The 23,013-nt window shown below is 41.6% G+C and overlaps 1 protein-coding gene across 3 annotated transcripts in view; it reads left to right on the top strand.

Moving 5' to 3' along the window:
- The window catches only part of ankrd44 (ankyrin repeat domain 44), a 32,270-nt gene that overhangs the window by 4,180 nt on the left and 5,077 nt on the right, over nucleotides 1-23,013 (top strand). For 2 of the 3 annotated variants that reach the window (XM_013264753.3, XM_005475184.4), the window contains exons 2-27: nucleotides 5,512-5,595; nucleotides 6,740-6,818; nucleotides 7,239-7,309; nucleotides 8,800-9,000; nucleotides 9,492-9,579; nucleotides 9,788-9,930; nucleotides 10,691-10,903; nucleotides 11,849-11,927; nucleotides 12,018-12,132; nucleotides 12,221-12,303; nucleotides 15,070-15,178; nucleotides 15,603-15,671; nucleotides 15,789-15,929; nucleotides 16,762-16,827; nucleotides 17,335-17,446; nucleotides 18,270-18,341; nucleotides 18,429-18,630; nucleotides 19,486-19,573; nucleotides 19,671-19,788; nucleotides 20,155-20,377; nucleotides 20,551-20,638; nucleotides 20,752-20,835; nucleotides 20,908-21,053; nucleotides 21,141-21,223; nucleotides 21,379-21,461; nucleotides 21,702-21,793. In XM_013264753.3, coding sequence (XP_013120207.1) covers nucleotides 5,512-5,595; nucleotides 6,740-6,818; nucleotides 7,239-7,309; nucleotides 8,800-9,000; nucleotides 9,492-9,579; nucleotides 9,788-9,930; nucleotides 10,691-10,903; nucleotides 11,849-11,927; nucleotides 12,018-12,132; nucleotides 12,221-12,303; nucleotides 15,070-15,178; nucleotides 15,603-15,671; nucleotides 15,789-15,929; nucleotides 16,762-16,827; nucleotides 17,335-17,446; nucleotides 18,270-18,341; nucleotides 18,429-18,630; nucleotides 19,486-19,573; nucleotides 19,671-19,788; nucleotides 20,155-20,377; nucleotides 20,551-20,638; nucleotides 20,752-20,835; nucleotides 20,908-21,053; nucleotides 21,141-21,223; nucleotides 21,379-21,461; nucleotides 21,702-21,793 — 2,932 coding nt within the window. The remainder of the gene's footprint in view (nucleotides 1-5,511; nucleotides 5,596-6,739; nucleotides 6,819-7,238; nucleotides 7,310-8,799; nucleotides 9,001-9,491; nucleotides 9,580-9,787; nucleotides 9,931-10,690; nucleotides 10,904-11,848; nucleotides 11,928-12,017; nucleotides 12,133-12,220; nucleotides 12,304-15,069; nucleotides 15,179-15,602; nucleotides 15,672-15,788; nucleotides 15,930-16,761; nucleotides 16,828-17,334; nucleotides 17,447-18,269; nucleotides 18,342-18,428; nucleotides 18,631-19,485; nucleotides 19,574-19,670; nucleotides 19,789-20,154; nucleotides 20,378-20,550; nucleotides 20,639-20,751; nucleotides 20,836-20,907; nucleotides 21,054-21,140; nucleotides 21,224-21,378; nucleotides 21,462-21,701; nucleotides 21,794-23,013) is intronic. The other variant, XM_013264754.3, reaches the window with a different exon arrangement.

Raw genomic sequence — 23,013 nt, 5'->3', positions numbered from 1 at the left:
ATGAAGCCAGGTAACACACATCAATTAGTTAAACTGCAGGAATGTCTTAAAGACATAAAGACCTGGATGGCCGCTAACTTTCTGCTTCTTAATTCAGATCAAACTGAGGTTATTGTACTCGGCCCTGAAAATCTTAGAAATATGGTATCTAAGCAGATTCTTACTCTGGATGGCATTACCTTGGCCTCCAGTAACACTGTGAGGAACCTTGGAGTCATTTTTGACCAGGACATGTCCTTCAATGCACATATTAAACAAATATGTAAGACTGCTTTCTTCCATTTGTGCAACATCTCTAAAATTAGAAATATCCTGTCTCAAAGTGATGCTGAAAAACTAGTTCATGCATTTATTACTTCCAGGCTGGACTACTGTCATTCATTATTATCAGGATGTCCTAAAAACTCCCTGAAAAGCCTTCAGTTAATCCAAAATGCTGCAGCAACAATACTGACAGGGACTAGAAAGAGAGAGCAGATTTCTCCTGTTTTGGCTTCCCTTCATTGGCTTCCTGTTAAATCCAGAATTGAATTCAAAATCCTGCTCCTCACATACAAGGTCTTAAATAATCAGGCCCCATCTGATCTTAATGACCTTGTAGTACCATATCACCCTATTAGAGCACTTCGCTCTTGCACTGCAGGCCTACTTGTTGTTCCCAGAGTATTTAAAAGTAGAATGAGAGGCAGAGCCTTCAGTTTTCAGGCCCCTCTTCTGTGGAACCAACTTCCAGTTTGGATTCGGGAGACAGACACTATCTCTACTTTCAAGATTAGGCTTCAAACTTTCCTTTTTGCTAAAGCATATAGTTAGGGCTGGACCAGGTGACCCTGAATCCTCCCTTAGTTATGCTGCAGTAGATGTAGGCTGCCGGGGATTCCCATGATGCATTGAGTTTTTCCTTTCCAGTCACCTTTCTCACTCACTATGTGTTAATAGACCTCTCTGCATTGAATCATATCTGTTATTAATCTCTGTCTCTCTTCCACAGCATGTCTTTATCCTGTTTTCCTTCTCTCACCCCAACCAATCACAGCAGATGGCCCCGTCCCTCCCTGAGCCTGGTTCTGCTGGAGGTTATTTTCTGTTAAAAGCGAGTTTTTCCTTCCCACTGTCGCCAAAGTGCTTGCTCATAGGGGGTCATATGATTGTTGGGTTTTTCTCTGTATGTATTATTGTGCGATCTACTGTACAATATAAGGCGACTGTTGTTGTGATTTGGCGCTATATAAATAAAATTGAATTGAATTGAATTGATTGATGAATCTAAACTGGACAACATTTGTACATTAGTGAATGTAGGAATATTGGTGTTTGTGAGATTTGTGTACATGATTTAAATGTCACAGTTCACATACAGCAAAAGCTACTTAAAAGTTACAAGGAGCTTCCAGGTCACCTTATGAACCGTAGTTGAGTTCGCCAAAACCATAGACGCAGTTGGTGTATGTCACCCATTGGTTGGTGAAATCTGTTTCGACGTCTCAAGATGATTGTTTCTGCTGTTGCAAAGAAATGGACGTACCAAGCATGAGCAGGTTTGACTGTGAAATTGCGTGCTCATTGGCTATTGACTCCTTATTGACAGCTTGTTGCCCATGAGTGTGCGGTTTCTTACCATGGATAATCCTCGATTTTGAATCATGCATAGATTTACAAAAAAGATCTTTTTCATCTTTCACAGCATTGCTACTTCACAAACAACAATGGCTCCTGACTACTTACTAGTGTTAAAAACATCTCCTGCATCACTATAACCTGTTGTTAAGTCCAGGCCTTTGTAGAGGATTACACCAGGTGTGGATGTCATGGAACAGTAACATTTAAAGACATCAACATTGTCTTGTGTTGTTAGTTTAAGTGAACAGAGACGTGTCACATATGTGCATCTTTGAGCTACTGAACTCTCCAGACTGCAGTTGCCTAGGTAACCTTTAATGTATTTATTACAGAGTCATATGTGTTCTGCAGTCTCATTGGTTGCACACCTCAAAGTTGAGATTGAGAAGGTTTATATTGGGACATGCCTACTTCAAGGCACTAGTGGGTTTGTTTTTTTCTGTTTTTTGCCCGTAGTCACTTGAAACTGCTGAACGTCACTTACTTTCTTTGGTCTGTAGTCACCACACTGCTGCAAATCTCTTCCTTTGTAGATGCAGCTTGACAGTACTTGCATTTTTTGGCTTTTGTTCCTCTTTAACTTATCCCTCATCATCTACCCATTTGCTAAATATCTCCATACGTGATCCTTACATCTCTATACCAGTAAGTTTAAATACGTTTGAAAAAAGTGCTGAAAACAACTTCTGTGCTGATTTCATTACATAACATTTTCCAAGTGAGTTGAGAGCATGACCTTGTTAGGGACAGAATAGTCATTAACAGAAATCAGCACATACTTAGAAAGAAGTAGTAAAAATATTCATCAGTTTTCAGAGTTACTGCAATGTCTTTCTTCTAGTAGCTCTTGTGTGAGCACGTGTTTGATTTCTCTGATTTATAGAGTTTGGGCATTTTAAACAGTTGACACACTTGAACTTGAGAATAAAAAAAGTGTGACTCTTATTGGAAATATATAATTATTAGATCCTTAACACAAAAAGCGTACTTTATGGCCAAATATGTTTGGCTGTTACTGGCAGGCTGACACTGCACGTTGAAGAGCGTTTTCTCATCGTTATTGGTTACTAATGGGATGTGGGTCACATTGGTTCTGCCTTAAGGCTAATGGGAAGTGTGTTTGTGTGTTTGCGTGCGTGAATGTGTGCAAGCTGCAATAATGACCTCCTGTGTTTGAAATAGCCTGTGGGGATGATATACCAGGAAGACTAGTGCAGAAAGCCAAGTGCTGATGTCATTTCCTGTCTAAATCTGTGTTCCTCAAGCTTCAGTGCATTTCTCACTTAGCATTTCTCTGAGTTATTGGATTTATTTACTAGAGTTGCCAACAAAGGACACTAGCTTTTCTACTAAGGTATTCCCCTGACACATCCTGTGAATTGTTGCCTTGCTTGTGGCAGTACCAGCCAGCTCCTGAGAGATGCCAGCTGAGTGTTTTTGTTACAGCCGCTAAGCATCGAGCTAAATATGCCTATAATCCTGACTCCATCACTGCAACCTTCTGAGTTTAGAAACGAGCATAGATGAGCTTATTTGCATTATTGTGTGACTCTGTCTGTGTTACACATTAGATCTGATCAGAACTTTAAACATTAGTGTGGTAGAAAAGCAACTCCTGTGTGCTGCAAGTAAAAGTAACAGCTACAGTCCTGCGACATGCTGCACACACGTGTCTGCCTTCACTCTCAGCAGTGAGTGAGATGATGGATGCTGCAGCAGAATTACATTCAGGGGAATGAAACAGTCAGATGAGGAAGAAGTGTTGTGGCGTGCTGTATTTTTAAAGCAGAAGTGAAAAACTTCTCTGTGGTTGGTTCCTCTCTCAGGTTTCTGAGAAGGAGAGACTGTGTAACAGGAAGTGAGGCAGGAGTAGCAGAAACACACAGGAAGTGAAGTGAGGCCTCCCTCTGCTCAGCCTGGTTCATAAATAACACAATGAGCACAATCTACACATAATCTACATTTCGGTTTCAATTTTGCAAATTTTTAAATTGAGACATTTTTTAGAATAATTTTATTTAAGTAAAGGAGCTATATCTGTTTGTTTTCACGTTTTCAAATGGGAGCATTTGCTGTTTTCTTTAAAAAAAATCATTTTCTAAAAACTGGTAGTCCTTAGCATCCTCTTACTCTTGTTCCCCAATACAAATTTCCCGCCTTCAAAATATTAATAATGTATTATATGTATATACACATACACACACACACACACACACACACACACACACATATATATATATATATATATATATATATATATATATATGTATATATATATATATAATATTATTATTATTATTATAATAAAAATAACAATAAAGAAACATATTTAGATATTAATGCTTTATTAAAAAATGTTGTATTGTAATGATATCAACCTGCTAATGATGTTGCTATGACAATGATATCATAGCAATATAACATAATAACAAAATAACAAAATAACAAAAAAACTAATAGTTAGCTTCTTTGCTAGCCTGAACAAGCTAACATCACCTGCTATTTTAGCCCAAATAGTATAACACCAGTGATAATGAGTGATTAGCATACATTAGAACAGCGGTCCTCAACCTTTTTTGCGCCACGGACCGGTTTAATGTCAGACAATATTTTCACGGACCGGCCTTTAAGGTGTCGCGGATAAATACAACAAAATAAAATGATATGACCGAGACAAAAACTGGTATTTTGTAAATATAATAATAAACATGAATTCACTGTGTAACTGTGTAACTTTATTAGCAGCGTCCTCCTGTAATGCGCCAACTACACTGAGAGTAACAGCCTCCTCTCTGCCTCTTAATGCTCTCTGGTCGCTATGGTAACGCATAAACATTTCTTTCAAAATAAGACACACAACTACAACACGCGAAAAGACCCAGGGAAACCGAGTCAACGATTAAAACCCTGAAAACCATAAATTTCACACAACTCTCCCGGCCCGGTACCAGACGACTAACAGACCGGTAATAGAGGGGGTTAGAGACCGCTGCATTAGATACAACAACCTAAACAAAATAAAGCTAGCTGATGATGTAATAGATTAAGCAGAATGAGATAAACTGAACCTAAACTGGATACATTACCTGCAATTGTAGCTTGTTATGTCCATAGTAAGAAAGGCTAAAGTAGAAAATAGAGATACAGTTTTAAAAAGTTATTAGTCTGTGTAACATCTGTGCATAGATCCATTGTTTGTCAAAATTTAATCCATGCTCTTTTTAATACAGGTTAATCATTAAGAGAAATGTAATCAGGAATAAAAAGATATTCCCATACTTTGCTTCCAAAGAACCAGAACTTGTTCTAATTTGTCAAAGTGTTCCTTTTCAGGGTTTTCCTTTGGACACTGGCTGCTATTCCACTCATTCGAATTTTGAATTTTTGGTTTAGTCATTGTTAAATCTATTTATTTATTTAATACAAACATTTAAAGAACATATTTGGCTTTAGTACTGTTTAGCAAAACCTGCATGAACCCGAACCTAAAAATTCGCCTTTACGTCTGCGACATGTTGTCCCAGTTTTTTGTGTTTTTTGCATTCCTCAAAAGCCTCTGATATCTGCTGTTTGGGCCTGTATTTACCTCACCTCTCTCATCCTGAAAAGAATAATAGGGGCATCGGAGACATAACCTCCACACTGAACCCTTTTTTATTTTTGTGATGTGTATCTACCAAGAATTTTCCACAGTAGTTTCTCTGTGAGACAGAGAAACGGGAGATATAAGAAGTGAGGGCAGGCCTGGATTTCTTTTGTGTACAGTCTGCAGTTTTTGTACACGCTGCAGCTTTAAGTACACATAGGCAGCACTTCATACCGTGGGAAGGATCATAGCCTTTTGTAACGTCCGTAGTGGTCACGTGACTGTTTTCTTTCTCATCCCCACAGCCTCCTCTCATCCAGGCAATCTTCAGTGGAGATTCTGAAGAGATCCGTATGCTCATATACAAGTCTGAAGACATCAATGCTCTGGTAAGGTCACACGGACACCAAACAGGCATTCTGTCTCTAAGATACCTCTGTGCATGTGAAACACTCACCTATTCATATTTTCCACAGAGTAGATGGTTTGTATTCACAAATAAACTGTATGCAGGTATGTGAAGTGGCACCTCCTAATGTGTGAAGGAGGAAGAGTGAGCTCTTTCTTTTAGCTCTTGGTTTAATACATGACAGATGTGTATAAGTGACACATGATAAAAGCTCACCCTGCATGTGCTGTATTTATAAAGGATATCAATCTCATTTAAGTGGCTTCACCATAACTCTGTTCATCCTGCACACGAATATTCACACAGAGCACTTGTGTTCTCTCCATCGTCTGTAAGCGTGCATGTTTCAGTGCAGAAAAAGTTTCCTTTGCCCAAAGTCAGCTTTTAGGGAAATAAAACTGGACTCGGTGGCAACCACCTTCTTCTTCGTTCCACCCCCACTTCCTGTTTTAGAGTGAGGGAATTAGGGTTGCAAGTTAAGAGTCAGTAAAACCAGAGTTAAGGGTTAGTGTTTATTTACACATCTGCTCATATGGGTATAAATACACAACACATGTCGGGGCTGTCCTCTCTGCTTAAGTCAGCCCACACGGCCAGTGTGATGGGCATTTATTCAATGAGCACGAGGTCACTGATCCTCTACTCATCTGTGACCTCATACCAGCTGCATGAATGGAAATAGCACTGGATTTAAAATACTTATAGATTTGTTTATCAGATCCATTTGTTGATGGTGCACTGTATGTTTGGTAAATGTAAACAGAGGTTTTTGTGTTTACAGGAAAACTCCACAGAGCGCTCTAAATGTTGCTGTGCAGACTGGCAATGCAGAACAACTACAAGGATGTGCAAAAGAGCCACACATAGACAAAAAACACGCCCAAAGAAACATAAAGACACCTCAAACTGCCACACAGAGACACAGACACAGCCACAAAGGGGCAAACCCCCGACGACAACAACCACAGAGACTCGATCAAACAGCCGCAGAGTCATACAAACAGATAACAGAAACCATCACAGAGGGAAAAATGCCAGGAGACAATTAGGACTGTAACTGTGTGACATGTGCTCATGTGTGGAAGGGTCACTTGTCTCATAATGCACCACTGTTCCTCCATCAGGATGCAGAGAAGCGCACTCCGCTGCATGCAGCAGCCTTCCTGGGCGATGGCGAGATCACCGAACTCCTCATCCTCTCGGGTAAAACACGCCACGTCGTTCTTCCAGATTTCAGCTGTTTTTGTTGTTGTTTTTTATTGAATGAATGTAGATGTGGAGCCTTACGACATTTAAAGCATCCCAGATAAAATACAGTTAGCTCATGTCCAATTTAACAACAAACAAACAAACCCAACGTTGTTTTGATAATATTAAATTGCCTAAAACTTTACGTAGCCCAGCCACTAACGTCCTGACTGTCACAGAAGATCGTGGGCGGCGCAATATGCTTCATCATTTTCTGGCGAAAGTAATTACCATATGGATGGATTTAAGGCTCATGTTAGTTGATGGAAATGGAAAGCCTGTGTTTCCTGTAGCTGTGAGGAAATTTCCGGACTGCTTTGTAAACGTGAAGTTACATCTTTTCCGTGTTTGCCATGCTGTGTTTCCACTCTGCAGGGGCACGTGTCAACGCCAAAGATAACATGTGGCTGACCCCTCTCCATCGCGCTGTTGCATCTCGGAGTGAGGTGAAAACACACACACACACACACACACACACACACACACACACACACACAGACCTTTTTCCCAAAACAGCATCGAGTCGGGCAGTGCAGTCAGGGAACCTCGTTGTATTTACATGAAAGCAGACAGATGACTTTTCGTTTTAGGTCTCAACCAGAACTCACACTGTTCCCCAACTTAAGGAATCTTGGTTACAGCAGTTCATTGGCTGCATAACTCCCAGTATCCATACTGGTAATTCATCATAGCAGGACTAGCTGAAGGCTGCACTGGCTGTGTGCCCATTTATAGATATTCAGGTCGCACTTATTATCAGTGTGACGGCAATTTTGTTTTTTCAAGTCCTTGTCTAGTTTTTGTGTTTAAAACCCCATGTTGCTCTCATGTTGCATCCATTCAGAGAATGAATGCATATGAATGTTAGACAGTAAGCACTTAGAACAGACAAACTCGAGGGCTGGTATCCTGAAGCTTTTCCATGTGTCCCTGCTGCAACACACCTGACATGTAACCCTACTCAAGTATATTTAAATAAAAGTGTAGATTTTAAAGAAAAAATGTACTTCCAAAACGACTTTTATTGCACCATATGCATTCGCTCAGGAGCTGCTGTAATATGAATCAAATGGATGAATTGCCACCTGCAGTCCAGTTCTATAGTCTTTCTAATGACCAACTAATATTATTTAGCTGTGTTGCAAAGTACTTTGAGTGCTCAGAGTAGAAAAGCGCTATATAAGAATCAGTCCATTTATCATTTACTTTCTTCTAATTCGATTAACTAGTCCAAGTCTGGTTCCCTGAAAGCCAAATATAAGGAAATAAGTTGTGGCACAAGACTTTTGTGCTTTATATACAGAAAATATATTGATCAGTTAATGTTAAACAGGCCTAGGACGTGTTACAGTTTTAACTGTATTCTCACTGATGTGCTGATTACTGAGAATAAATACTGTTATAGGAAAAGCAGCATGAAGTATGAGGAAATCCTTAAATGAGGTGAATATACTAAAAAGATTAGAATAAATAATATATGATAATTTTCATATAAATTTTAACATTAGCGAGGCTAATTATAAAATCACTGATGCCTATACGGAGCTTCATGTGACATTTCAGTGGGAGTGTCTTCTGTTAAATAACCTAAACTCACATCGTTACAAGAAAACTCTTTATTTGTTTATAAACCACTTTAAAAAAAATTCTCCCATTTCAAAGATTAGCACCACTTAGCCAGCGCTATCTAAAGAAAAGAGCTGAAGTAAAACCTGTCTCAGTGCATTAGTCAGGAGGGGATTTACAAAGACGAAGCTTCTTACCCTGCTCTAATGGCATTACTTTCATTAGTTAAATAATGTTCTGAGATATCAGTTGACTGATCAGTGTATCTGCAGGCTTATACCATGTCTATGTCTAACAAAGGAGCTCTGCACTGCATTCGTTCAGGTGTCACATGATTCAGGTATGTGCAAAATTCCAAATTCTTCCTCAGGAGGCTGTTCGAGTCTTGATCCGCCACTCTGCTGACGTGAACGCGCGGGACAAGAACTGGCAGACGCCGCTGCATGTCGCTGCAGCGAATAACGCGCTGCGATGCGCTGAGATCATCATCCCACTGCTGAGCAGCGTCAACGTGTCAGATCGTGGCGGACGCACTGCCCTCCACCACGCTGCCCTCAACGGCCACACTGAGGTAAAGCAGCCTGGAGCCGTCTTTTTAAGCACTGGAAGTAAATGATCAGCACGTTAGCTGCAGAGTGGGGCTGCACTCGGTTGCACTTCACACTGCAGTTCACAAATAAACAGGCTGTGACGTAACCGTCCTTTGTGCTGTTCTGGTTGAATAGCTTGGTTGAAGGAAACAGGTGGGCGAGTGCAGCTGTGTCACTGGGATTATTAAGTGGGCTGTGCATTTTGAAGCACTCCTCATCTTAGACAGAATCATTCACCAGATCTAAAATTAACAATGAGAGGCGGCAGATTTGTGGAGCGGAGCTGAATGGACGGTGCCTTCGTTTCTGCTCGATAGGCCCTCCGGTGTTTTAATGCAGAGACTGGGCTGAGAGATGAGATGGATTTACAAAGCTGTTATAAAAAGATCCGCCCGCTCACACATCCTGTTGCGCACGTACAGACACCTCCCTCTAATATTTCCTTCTCATGTCCTCTCTGTTTATTTGTCAGATGGTAAACCTTCTCCTCACTAAAGGAGCCAACATCAATGCCTTCGATAAAAAGGATGGCCGAGCTCTGCACTGGGCAGCTTTCATGGGTAAGAGACAGAAGTGAAGGTTGTTAAGCACATGTCACAGAGATAAAGGAAATGGAAAACCAGTCCAAACGTAACAAAAACCTACCAACAAAAACATAACAACAACCTCTAAGGTCTACAAAGACATCAGCGCTTCATCAGAGCAGTGCTTCAGTGAAAAGGACGACCAATCAGCTGAGCGTCAGTATTTTTTATAATCCCCCTTTAGGTCACTTGGATGTGGTGGGCCTGCTGGTAAGCAAAGGCGCAGAGATCAGCTGTAAAGACAAACGAGGATACACTCCGCTTCACACGGCAGCCTCCAGTGGACAGATTGCGGTCGTCAAACACCTGCTCAACCTGTCTGTTGAGGTCAGCACACATACACCCACGTAAACACACGCCCACACACGCTTTTGTCCCTAATTTTCAAACAGTCCACATCACAAACAAAAATACAATCAGAAGTTTACTTTCACTTCGAGTGCTTCGAGTGATCCCTCACAGTAGAGAGGACGTCGTGCAGAGGAGTAGTTAGATCCCACTCCAGCTTTTCAAAATGCCATCACTGTACCCCTGCTGTTTCAATGTGAAAACTACCACTAACTAAACAAAAGAGAAAAAAAAGGATTCAGAGAGTCAGATTTTACTTGAATCTAAAAAGAAATCCTCAAAACATTCCTTCTATGTGTCACTCATACGCCTGATTGTTTACTTCAGAATACCCTACAAACAGAGATAGAGAGACAGTCCCCTTCCTGAGTGAACAGACCAATCCTAACATGACCAGCATTCATTGCATCGTTCACAAGTTAGAGCCAAGTCATTCTTATATACCTCAGAAATCTGCTGCTGACCTCAGTAAGCGAATCATTTAGTTCACTTCTTTTAGCTAGCATATAGCATAAGCATACATTCGATTACTTTTATCTAAACATAAACTATTATTTAACCCAAATATACCCTAAATATTTTTACTAGCTTTATTGCTTTTTAATGGATTAATAACTGATTTGGCACGTACGAGTCAAGTTGAGCTGATCGTGTCGTTTTCCCTTTGCTCCTTCAAAGAGACGCCCTGCCTTTCATGTTTACGTGGTCGTGAGGATGTTTCTGTTTTCTCTCACCACAGATAGATGAGCCCAATGCATTTGGAAACACGCCTCTACACGTGGCCTGTTTCAATGGTCAGGACGCTGTTGTCAGTGAGCTGATTGATTACGGGGCCAATGTCAGCCAGCCCAACAACAAAGGCTTCACCCCGCTGCACTTTGCTGCTGCCTCCACACACGGAGCGCTCTGCCTGGAGTTCCTGGTCAACAATGGGGCCGATGTCAATGTACAGGTACAGAGAAATATAGTTACTGGCAAGACTAGAGCCCAGCTATTATTGTACATCGAGGGTAATGGTGATGCTTATTTTTACTTTTATGGAACAAAAAAATATTGACTTAAGTTTAGACACCTTAAGAGGTGTTTTAGTATTCTGTGGTAAACGAGTGCTGCTGCAATTGAACCTGAAGTTTCTGTGTCGACAGTTCGAGTAGTTCAGTTCAATTCAATTTTATTTATACAGCGCCAAATCACAACAACAGTCGCCTCAAGGTGCTTTATATTGTAAGGTAGACCCTACAATAATACATACAGAGAAAAACCCAACAATCATATGACCCCCTATGAGCAAGAACTTTGGCGACAGTGGGAAGGAAAAACTCCCTTTTAACAGGAAGAAACCTCCGGCAGAACCAGGCTCAGGGAGGGGAGGGGCCATCTGCTGCGACCGGTTGGGGTGAGAGAAGGAAGACAGGATAAAGACATGCTGTGGACATGCTAGTTGGTGCAACATGCTAAATGCTAAATCTAAAAACCTTTTAAGTAAATATTTTGGGCTTTCTTGAAAATGATTTTAAAGTGTTAAAATAAATGAACAGTGGCTATTTATCGATTAATTAAATTTTACAAAGTAAAGCAGAGACAGGAGAAACACCCTTCAGTTATCTTATGATTGCTGATGTTGATGTTTGTCCACTAAAGGCAAAGGGAAGTTACAGAATGTTAAATGATAAATATTACCAAGATTCTAGAATGTTGAATGACAGAATTGCAGAATGTTGAAGATATTCTAGAGAATGCTGAATGTGACCCAAAGAACACCGTCCCCAGAGTCGAGCACAGAAGTGGCAACATTACGCTTTGGGGGTGTTTTTCTGCTAAGGGTGCTCATTAAAAACACTGAAGTCTAAAGTGCGTGTTTCAGTCAAAACCTCTTTTTCTTCTCTTTCCATGTTAGAGTCGGGATGGAAAGAGTCCTCTCCACATGACTGCGGTTCACGGACGGTTCACTCGCTCCCAGACCCTCATCCAGAACGGTGAGACTTCTTTATGCTTGTGTTTGTCTCGCGGTGTCTTGAAGCTACCTTAACTCCACAGTGTCATTGTTTGTTCGCGCTTTGTTTCAGGCGGAGAGATCGACAGTGTGGACAAGGATGGCAACACTCCCCTTCACATTGCTGCTCGCTACGGCCACGAGCTCCTCATCAACACGCTTATCACCAGCGGAGCCGACTGCACCAGGTTTGTTTGCTTGTTGACTTGTTGAGAATTTTATTGATTACAATGACGTGTTATGTAAATAAAGAGATACCCATGTTGTTCTCCAAAGGCGAGGAGTCCACGGGATGTTTCCTCTTCACCTGGCTGCCTTGAATGCGCACTCTGACTGCTGCCGGAAGCTACTGTCGTCAGGTAGCTAACTGGGAAATGGTGCATGATGGACTTAGTTAAAGGGGACCCACTTAGCTTTGCCTTATTTTCTGGCCTGTAGTGCTACAGTTTCCAAGTTAGCCAAAGCTTGAAATAAAGTAAATGTTTGTAAATGCGAAAAGTCGAGAACGAGGCAACGAGAAGTTCAAATTGATACCATAAGTGTGTCTAATAATAATCTCGGATGAGTTTGACCTCGACCTCAAGGTCAGAGGTCATGTTTTCTGAAAATTTTCTGAATGCAATAACTCAAGAAGGAAGTCAGCTAGTATTCTGAAATTGATACCTGAGCGGTGGCCTTGGTGATTGCCACTATTTTCTAAGATTAGTAACAAAATTTGCTGATTTAAAAATTCAATATTCTGATATATTGTCCTATGATCTTTCTTGTCTTATTCACAGATACAAAACATAAATAGATCTCTCTAATATTTGTCTGCCTGACCTGATACGATCAGCTGGCTGTTGTGTTTGTGGCACGTCAAACACATGTTGGCAACATGTGGTACAGCCTCTGGTGGACAAATTATCCAAATTCAACACTCATAACCTCGCTGAAGGAGGTTTCTCCCAGCTCATATTTATTTATTTAGAAAGTAGATATAGACACTAATAGATTGGCATCAGCTAACATCAGCTGATACATTAGTTGGTCTTTAGTCCTTTTGTTCCTGCTGTCACAGGAAGCATTCTTTACATGTACTCGTCAGCTACATCAGAGCGTGTCCACAGAGAACAGGAAGTCGAGCTCACAAGCACAGAGTGTAGCCACTCAGCAAGCGCCTACAGAGCGGAGGTGGGTGAACTGGTAAATAATAACTAGCTAGCAACAGCTGATAAAAAAATGCATGAACGGATGCTATTTTCATGTACAGCATTTTGAGTCAATCAAACACAAACAGTGTTCTATGTGCTTCTGTCTAAAAAAGTGAAATTATTTGCTATTGTTTTTTGTTCCAAGAACGCTGAATCAGCATTTCTACATATGTGCACGTTGCCCTCAGTGTGCTGACTGAGGACTTCTGTTGTCTTAATTTCATCTTGGAGTGTAACTTCAGGGAGGGTTGAGTCCAGCTGTTGTTCTGCACAGGCACATATTCAGCTCCGGCCAAATTCAGGTCACAATGCTCCTGAAAAGACAAGGCCTCAGTCTCATTACTCATTTTCCCTCCGGACACAGTGCATCCCTGTGAATTCTCCTCTTTCAGCAGTTGTCTTGTTTACATCAGGACGTTTCCGTGTTGCTTTGGGCTGTAAAATAATTTTCTTCTTATATCATCTGTTAAACTTTTTTTTCCCAAAAACTTTGCATTAAACAAAAGCTGGGAAAAGACCCGAGTTCTTCCAGATAACTTGATGATTTAACAAGGCGCTGGCGCTTGTGTGTGGATGAAACTGGGCTCCTCACATGGCTCTGCTGAGCTGCTGAAGCAAACAACAAAGAAGTAATTTACATGTGTTTGTGTGTTGTGCAGCTGCAGTGCTGGGTTTGGTCAGGAGTGCTGTGTTTGCGGCACCCAGAGCTAAATCTTGGATTTTAAAATCCTTCATACCGTGGATCTCAAGAGTGATTTCCTGTTAGCTATGCATTTGTAGTTCTAACTCTGATAATCATGTGGATACATAATCAAATTGTGAAAGAAAGCGTACACGTGTATGGGCAGCCTAGACTCGGTACGAGTTATACTTCAGTACTATGGAAACAGACTGTTTCAAATATTCTTTAAAGACTTTTTTGTTAATTTCCACATTTTTTTAATTATGACTTTGCAGGCTTGTTTTGTCTAAAGAAATAACATTAAAATGAGCAGTTCGGATGAGAAACTGAAAATGATCATTTTTAAGAAGCTAAACTGAGTAAATGTTTCAGGTCGGGAAGAAATGTGCACGACTTTAGCACGAGTCCACCAGTTTTAGAGAAAATGCCTTCTCGGAAATACATCCAAGAATTTACCAGTAATGTCTCCTTCAGAAATAATAACTAGGTTACTCCAAAAAAAGTAGCTGTGAGCAGTTTCATGGTGGACGCCATCTTTACTGGATGACTTTGGTGTTTTCATGGTGCCGTGGTGACTTTAGCTCAGGGTGGTGTGCCAAAAGAAATCCCAGTTCCTACATGAAACTACCAAGTAATCACAATGTTTCAAAAAGAAATGACTGTTGAGTTTTGTTCAGTTTTTGTGGTGCTTACTTCATTCCATTATATTTAATGCAAATGCAGAATATTTCTATAGATGAACAATCAAAGTAATCTGCTGGATTATTAGCAGAGCCTATAAATGTAAACGAACTTTACCTCTAAATAAATGTACGTTTCCATTCCTCTCATTAAAACGTCCATGTAAACATTACAGAACCATAATAATGGATTAATTTGATGACAGCTTTATTTATCTGCGTCCCTGTAAAAATCCTAATCATCCTACAGTGTGAAACGTCCATTTAATTCAAGCTGTGTTGTGTTGCGCCGTTTGCCTTGTTGCACTTTCTCTCTTAGATCCTGTGAGGCCGTCTGAATGTGTCTCTGACCTGAAGATCAATGTGTGTCTCTCTCTGTGTGTAACCTGTAGCCTATACCTGTCCTTGTATTCTCCTCTATGTGCATGATGGTCTCTGTAACCCTTGTTTCCCCACCTGTCACACTAACCCCCGTCTCCCTCTCCACCTCCTTCTCTTCCTCTCTCTCTGTGATGGCTGCTGCTGTGTCTTGTCTGGCCTTCCTTCGTTTCCCTGCGCTGCTCCCATCAGGTCGGAGGTTTAGCATAATGTGTAACGACTCGGTCCTGTCTGCAGGCTTTCAGATAGACACTCCAGACACGCTGGGAAGGACCTGCCTCCACGCTGCTGCTGCCGGAGGGTGAGTCCGTCACTTTCCAGATATTAGAATATAGTCAGTGCAGCAAAAGATGTGTTCTGACATCAGCCAGGACATGATAACGTTAGCTGCTCTGGTAGCCTGAACGGAATAAAACCAGTGCCTGCGTTAGCCTGGGCATGATGGTCTAAATATGAGAACAAGTCATGGTGTTAATGGCATTAATTTGATTATGTTTTATTTAAATAGCTACAAATTAGGTGCTTTCTATTGGAAGTTAAAGACCTTACAACAATCACATGGCCCCCTATGGGGAGGAGCCTCTGCCAGAACCCGGCTCAGCTGTTCAGTGTTATGCTGCATGTTTTTCAGTAACCAAACATTTTCCTTTTGTCTAAGGATCATAAATCCTTCACCTGTAAGCGTCATTTTGAGTAATAACTGCCGTCTCTGTGTTTTTGTGCAGTAATGTGGATTGTGTCAAGTTGCTCCTGAGCAGTGGAGGAGACCACAACAGGAGAGATAAGTGTGGCAGGTACTTTATGTTGCTGTGGAGAACAGTTTTCTAAACTCTTTAAGAAATGTCAAAAGAAAAAGGAAAGAAAAGAAAAAAAGCAGATTGGTCTTCATTTGAATTTCTCTCACTTCCCAGGACTCCTCTTCACTATGCGGCGGCCAGCCGTCACTATCAGTGTCTGGAGACTCTGTTGGCATGTGGCACTGCCATAAATGCCACAGACCAGTGGGGGCGCTCCGCCCTGCACTATGCTGCTGCCTCAGACCTGGACAGAAGGTGAGCAAGACTTCAAAAACTTTACATAAAGCTGCAGCTGCTTCTTCCTTTTTTCTTTCTTCTTTTGTCTTCTTACATGCTGAACTTGGTGGTCAAGTTGTTGGCATTTTCAATCCAAAGTTATCTTATTATATTTATATCATTTTTTAAAATTTTGTGCTCGCTGGATGAGTTTAAGTCTAAAATGCTGTGTTGTAGACAGCTCCTCGGGGGACTATGTGACTCTCTTGATGCTTCACTCTGTTTTCAAAGACACTGCAGATGTATCACATGCATTTGTATAGAAACAGTATATGTCTGGTTACTATATTACAATGATAAATACTGATGCTGATCAGTGTATAAGTAGCATTTCACTGTTGGGTTTCCTCAAGGTGGAAGAAGTTATCAGTGCATCTCAGTAGATGTGTTGAGCAGAGTCCTCCACGTTTACCTCAGTCACCGTCTGTCGTTTCAAAAATGAGTGGAGACATTAACAGGTCATCGAGCGCCTGGCTGGGAGCTGAGCTGAGCTCTTCACACTCCCTCCGTGGTGCATCACAAATCTGGCTAGCTGTCCTATGTTACCACATAAAGAAACCCGCTGAGCCATACCTACTGTTTCCATGGTAACCAGAGGTGATGCTATCACTGAGTCATGCTTGGTCTGCAGGTTTACGTTCAGTATTAGTTCAGTTAACGTGTTAGCAGTGGCAGGTGATGATGCACATAGGCTGTTTTTTGTTGTTGTTAATGCATGTTGTATGTATGTAGTATATTAATGCTAATGTCATCCTATCTCTACAGCCATCTGATCTTTACCCTGATCCTCTGTTTGTCTCCTCCCTTACAGACGTCGTGTTGCTCTGGAGCCAGAAAGTGAAGGCGTTCAGGCAGAAAGGGAGAAGGAGGCAGCACTGTGAGTGGGAACAAAATCTACTGAAATTTGACCAAAGCTATGCACAAATCTACAATACATGCCAAAAACTGAAAGGTAGAAGCGTATCTGTTACTATGTAGCTAAATGTGATTAGCTTAAAGAAATAAATCTATCAAAATATATCAAAACAGATCAAAGTATATAGTGATGTAAAAAAATGGAACAGGAAATGTAACAGGTGATTTTCACAGTTTTCTCAAAGTTTATTAATAAAAAAAAAACAAAAAAGGAAAAAAAAAGAGAACAAAATTGATAATAAAATAATAAATAAAAAAATAAAGAACAAATGGAGATAAAAGACAATAATAAAACACAAAGTCTATAGCATACATGTGTGATGTGTAACTGACATTTCAGTCAAGACTCACCACTATACATTTAAAACACATAAAACATTCAAAACGGTGTTATCCTGATGTCATAAGCGTGTGTGCGTGTTCTCTGTGTGGTTCGAGCTGCCCTCTGAACGACGTGTTTGTGTTGCAGATGTTTGGAGTTCCTGCTTCAGAGCGGTGCCACGGCCTCACTGAAAGACAAACAGGGTTACAGCCCTGTCCACTACGCCGCAGCCTACGGACACAGGCACTGTCTAGAACTGGTCAGTGGACACAAACGTGTGACACATAGCACACCTTAGCCCCTTAGCCCAGTGTGGGGAAAGAGTAGCATCAGCTAGGGATAGACCGGTGGTCACCGTTGACTCTGAGAGTCACTGAAAATTTGCTTTATGTTGTCCCTGCTCTCTGGCCCCTTTCCTAGCTCTCTCAGTCAGTCAAATCTAATAAAAACAAAGAGTCCCGAAACAAATCTGACAAAGTATTAGCTAGCTGACAGTAACAGGTAAGCTAACAGCTAGCTAAATGTAAGTTAGCTTCTTACAATTTGCCAACAAACTAAGTAATGGCTTTGAAAAAGTAGTATTTGTTAAAAATAACAAATTTACTGATTAGTCAGAAGTAGTTTGTTAATATAATTTGCTAAAATAATGTAACAGCTGACTAAAAACAATGTTTTAAATGGTTAGTGAAAATATAAAAAGGTAAAGGTCACTAATGAAGTCATTTTGATTGGACCCCTAAGCTGATTTCTGAACCCTGACTGAATCAAACTGCCTTCACTCTGCAGAAACAGGATGTCTCCAGACTAAAGTCCTCACAAAGATGCACACACTCCTGTCACATGTTGAAGCCTTACTGAGGTTGTACTGTTGGGGAGTGTCTGGAGGGAGTTTCTTCCTCTGCTGGCCTATCACTGTTTCACCACATGCCAGAAATCCGGGTGTCCTAAGTTAGAGCATCGTCTTTTATGTAACAAACAAACAAAAAAGAGCTCTGAGTAAATCCCTGAAAAACAGAACTACTTTGATAAAGCACATGAACAGACTGTGACTGTGTTCACATTGGTTTTGTTTTGACCTCCAGCTGCTGGACAGAGATGGCGGTCACCAAGACGACTCTGAATCTCCACATGCCAGGAGCCCGCTGCACCTCGCTGTCAGTATTAAACGCATAAAGGATTTGTAGTAGGTTATCCTTTTTTTTTAAAAATTTACATTTTTAAACAGTAATTTCTCTCTTCAGGCATACCACGGCCATGCTCAGGCCCTGGAGGTGCTGCTGCAGGGGGAGAGAGAGGTAGACCAGGGGGACGAGATGGGGAGGACAGCTCTGGCCCTGGCCGCTCTCCGTGGTCACTCTGACTGCGTTCACACCCTGCTCAGCCAGGGAGCATCGCCACGCACCACTGATAAGCAGTATGGACGCACCCCGGTGCACCTTGCAGGTGAGCTTAGAAACATGGAAGCATGCAATTTGGCAATTTGTAGAAAAACAGGAAACAGAAATAAGATAGCTGGTCTGGGAGACTGAATTTTCAAAATAAGAGCAAGGATGTTGTTTTTTTGTTCCAAAAGATAAAAAAATAAATCAGAAATATAATTTCTATATGTGAAAAATTGCAGTGAAATCAGCATATGGTCAGTGTATATAACACTTTAATCCCTCTGCCAAAGCTTTTTTTAAACACTGGTTGATGTGAACTGTGAAACTACAAACAGCTGATAACCAACCCCTGGGATGGTTGTTTATTTAGATGGAAATCCAAGTATAAGATGTGTTATTTATGTGGAAAATCTTTACACTAAACATCAGCATTGGGTCTCTCATGTCTGAAATTGCTGTGGCCTCTTCCTCCAGCTGTAACTCATTAGTTCAGAATCATAGGAAACACTTGTTTTCATGCACCTCTGGGCAGGATTCTTTAGTGTATCAAAGGTCGTCTTAGTTATTCTGTCCTCTTATTCCAGCAGTGTGAGCATCATTTGAACATACTTGAGCTGCCTAACATTTGGACTGAATGTAGCTCTCTGTAGCTTCAGATGTCTGCAGTCTGACAATGGAAGAGTCCTTATTGTTCATTTGAAGCACATGTATGTGCTGCTCACGTTAGTCGCATGAGCCCTGGTCGCCTATAACTGCACTTCAGATGAACTAAATTTAGAGTTTGTTCCCCATGTGGCTGAAAAAACAGGTGGTTAAATACTTTTTTTTCTACTGTGGTGACAGAAGTCATCACAACCTTTGTGTCACTGAGCTGATTTGTACATTTCTGACACTTTTTGTTTCGCTCTCTTTGTAGTGATGAATGGTCACACTACGTGTGTGCGCCTCCTGCTGGATGAATCGGATAGTTCAGACCTCGTGGATGTTGCTGACTCTCAGGGACAGTGAGTGACCCTCGCTCCCGCCCCCACACATCCTGTTTGCTTCGTGCGATTTGTCCCTTTCCGTTTTCCCTCTTAAATATGTCGTCCTCGTCTGCAGGACTCCTCTGATGCTTGCGGTGGCCGGAGGTCACGTTGACGCCGTGTCGCTGCTGCTGGAAAGGGAAGCCAATGTCAATGTGGCTGATAACCACGGCCTCACAGCGCTGCACCTCGGGGTGAGCACGGAACTTGTGTTTGTGTGTATTTAGTGCAGTCTTTATTTATAATTTCTTTCATTTGTGATGAGAAAGAAGCAATAAGTTTTATATTAGGGCCTATTAGACTGATGACTCCCTTTTTTGACATTTTTAGCATGGACCTTCTTGGAAATTCAATTCAATTCAATTCAATTTTATTTATATAGCACCAAATCACAACAAAAGTCGCCTCAAGGCGCTTTATATTGTACAGTAGATAGCACAATAATACATACATAGCAAATGTGCTTTAGTCATTAGAAGACTTGTAAAAAGAGACAAGCAGGAAATGTTCTTTCAGATTTGTATTATAGATTCTTATTAGCTTCTGCTCTGTTGCCCCAGCTGCTGTGTGGTCAGGAGGAGTGCATCCAGTGTCTGCTGGAGCAGGAAGCTTCGGTTTTGCTCGGCGACTCGCGGGGTCGTACAGCCATCCACTTGGCCGCTGCCCGAGGCCACGCTTCCTGGCTGAGTGAGCTGTTGAACATCGCCTGCTCTGAGGCGCCATCCTTGCCCCCGCTGAGAGACCACAGCGGGTACACACCGCTGCACTGGGCCTGTTATTATGGTTAGTGGCACCTGCAGACACGTTTTTACATTTTAAAAAAAATTTAAATTCAGTTCAAAACAGACAATCCTTTGTGAGCAGCACTTGGTGATAGTGGGGAGGAAGAACTGCCATTTAACAGGAAGAGACCTCCAGTTAGGAAACTTTACCCTAAAGTGTGTGTTTGTGTGTAGGTCATGAAGGGTGTGTGGAGGTCCTGCTAGAGCAGAAAGGCTGCCGCTGTATTGATGGGAACCCCTTCACCCCTCTGCACTGCGCTGTGTAAGTCACACTGATATCCCGGAGTCGTCTTTTTTGCTACTGGAATAGTGTTTTTCCTTCTTTTCAGAGGCCGATTTCAGTCACTGAACTTCTGTTTGTGTTTTGTTTTTCAGAACCAATGATCACGAGCCATGTGCATCGCTGTTGCTGGAGGCGATGGGTTCAGACATCGCTGGCTGCTGCGACGCTAAGAGCAGGTAATGTCGCCAGCGCAGCTCCACCCACGCTGCCGAGCACTGTTTGTTCTCATTCCATCCTCTCTCTTCCAGGACTCCTCTTCATGCTGCAGCATTTGCCGGTCATGTCGATTGTGTCCAGTTGCTCCTTTCCCACGATGCACCTGTGGATGTCGCAGACCAGTTGGGTCGCACTGCGCTGATGATGGCGGCTCAGAGGGGCAGGGTCGGGGCTCTTGGTACGGAATTGTTTTACATGTGCTTATGTTCAGAAAATGAGCAGTGATTTTGGTTTTTATACATGCTCTGTATTCTGTCTCGTACAGAGGTGCTGTTGACCAGCGCCAGTGCCAACCTCAGTCTGACTGACAAGGACGGCAACACCGCCCTGCACCTGGCTTGCAGTAATGTACGTGTCTACAAGGGGGCGCCACGCTCCAGCATTAGTGTTTGGCCCAGTTTTGTGGGACCTTTGTTTACCTGTTTTACTGAAAGGATCACAGATGAGACCTCAGAGCTATTTACTTACGCAGAACTTTTTAACTTGAGTCCTTCTTCTTCCAGGGGAAGGAAGACTGTGTGTTGCTGATCCTCGAGAAGCTGTCTGACACTGCGCTCATTAATGCCACAAATGCAGCGCTGCAAACGTGAGTGTGAAAATACTTTGGCCATCATGTCTGTACATACAGGAAACACATGTGTCACTGTAAATAGGAGCTTTTGAAATGATGTATGTAAAGATTTAGTCCAGGATCAGTCCAATTAAAATAAATAAAATTAGTTTTCAGAACACGGAGATTAAATCTGTGTTACTAGCGGTGATGTAGTTCAATGAAACAAGAGTACTTGTGTAACCATGAGTTACATTATGTGTAACTTTCTGTCAGTCCTCTGCACCTGGCGGCTCGTAGCGGTCTGAAGCAGGTGGTCCAGGAGCTGCTGTCCAGAGGAGCCAATGTTCAGACGGTGGATGAGAACGGTAATATCAGAACTTATCAGGGCCTGACTGCACACCCTGATCTTTGGGCTGCATGAATGTCTTCCTTCTCTCAGCATGGACTCAGCTTGTCTACTGAAAAGTTTTAATGCTGTTTTCCACGTTCGCTGCAGACAAAACAGTTTTAAAAAGGGTTACCACTCGTTGTAGAGTAAGGTGAGTTTTATAGAGTGCAGGAAGGGTTTTCAAGTGAATTTGGGGTTTATTACATAGCAACAGACAGACAGAGATGGGTATAGAAAGCAGAGCTGTTACTGTTCGAGGTTGGCACAATAACTAGTCCACCCATATCTAGGAAAACGTAATGATCAAAGTAAATCTTCAATGGAGTGACATTTTTTAGGCTTTTATTTGATGGCAGGAAATGAAGGAAGAGCATGAATCGTTGTCAACCTGCCGGGCGGACACGCAGTGGGTGTGGACACCCAAGTTTTGAATGTGATAACACAAGAACGAAGGAACATAAGATTTAGAAATTGATACCACTGGTGTATCTACTAAAAAGCTCAGACAAGTTCAAATCTGAGCTCTACCGGAAGGTCAGAGGCCAAGTTTTCTGAAAATTATGTGAATGCGATACGTAGGACTTTGATACCACAGGTGTTTGATACCAGGGGACTGGGGGCCAGTAGTTTTTATATGAAGCTGTGGAAACCCTGATTAAAGCTGTTCATGTGTTTTTTGTTTGCTTTCTTTGTTCTTAACTGATGTTTTCATAGAACACAGGGCTGGATATAGATCGATTTAAACCTGAAAAGTCCATAATTGATTAGCTTAGATCAGCAATACTGGATGAAGTACTTTTGTATATATTCAGTTACTGGAGTTGTAGATTAAGTTGTAACCCAATTTCTTTTCACTACTATGGGCTAAGGATTTGTTTTATCGAGGGTAATTGTAAGAACAAAAACAGTTAAGCTATAAAAACAAAAGATTCACTTTCACTGCTAAATAATACACGCTGTTCGTAGAGCTACACATGGACAGCTTTTAGCTAATGTCACTGAAAAAACGGTGTCTCCATACCCTGAATGAATGAAATTGTATTTATATGACACCAAATCACATGTTTAAAATGTTTAAAAACTCTTTAATATCAGAGAGAAAACCCCCGACAATCAGCGGACCCCCTATGAACAAGCACTTTGCGACAGTGGGAAGGAAGAACACTCTTTTAACAGGAAGAAACCTGTGGGAAAACA

The sequence above is a fragment of the Oreochromis niloticus genome, linkage group LG16 (assembly GCF_001858045.2).
Source record: "Oreochromis niloticus isolate F11D_XX linkage group LG16, O_niloticus_UMD_NMBU, whole genome shotgun sequence".
NCBI classification, from domain to species: Eukaryota; Metazoa; Chordata; class Actinopteri; order Cichliformes; family Cichlidae; genus Oreochromis; species Oreochromis niloticus.
Note: the sequence above shows the minus strand (reverse complement) of the source record. Positions and strands in the feature narration are given on the sequence as shown.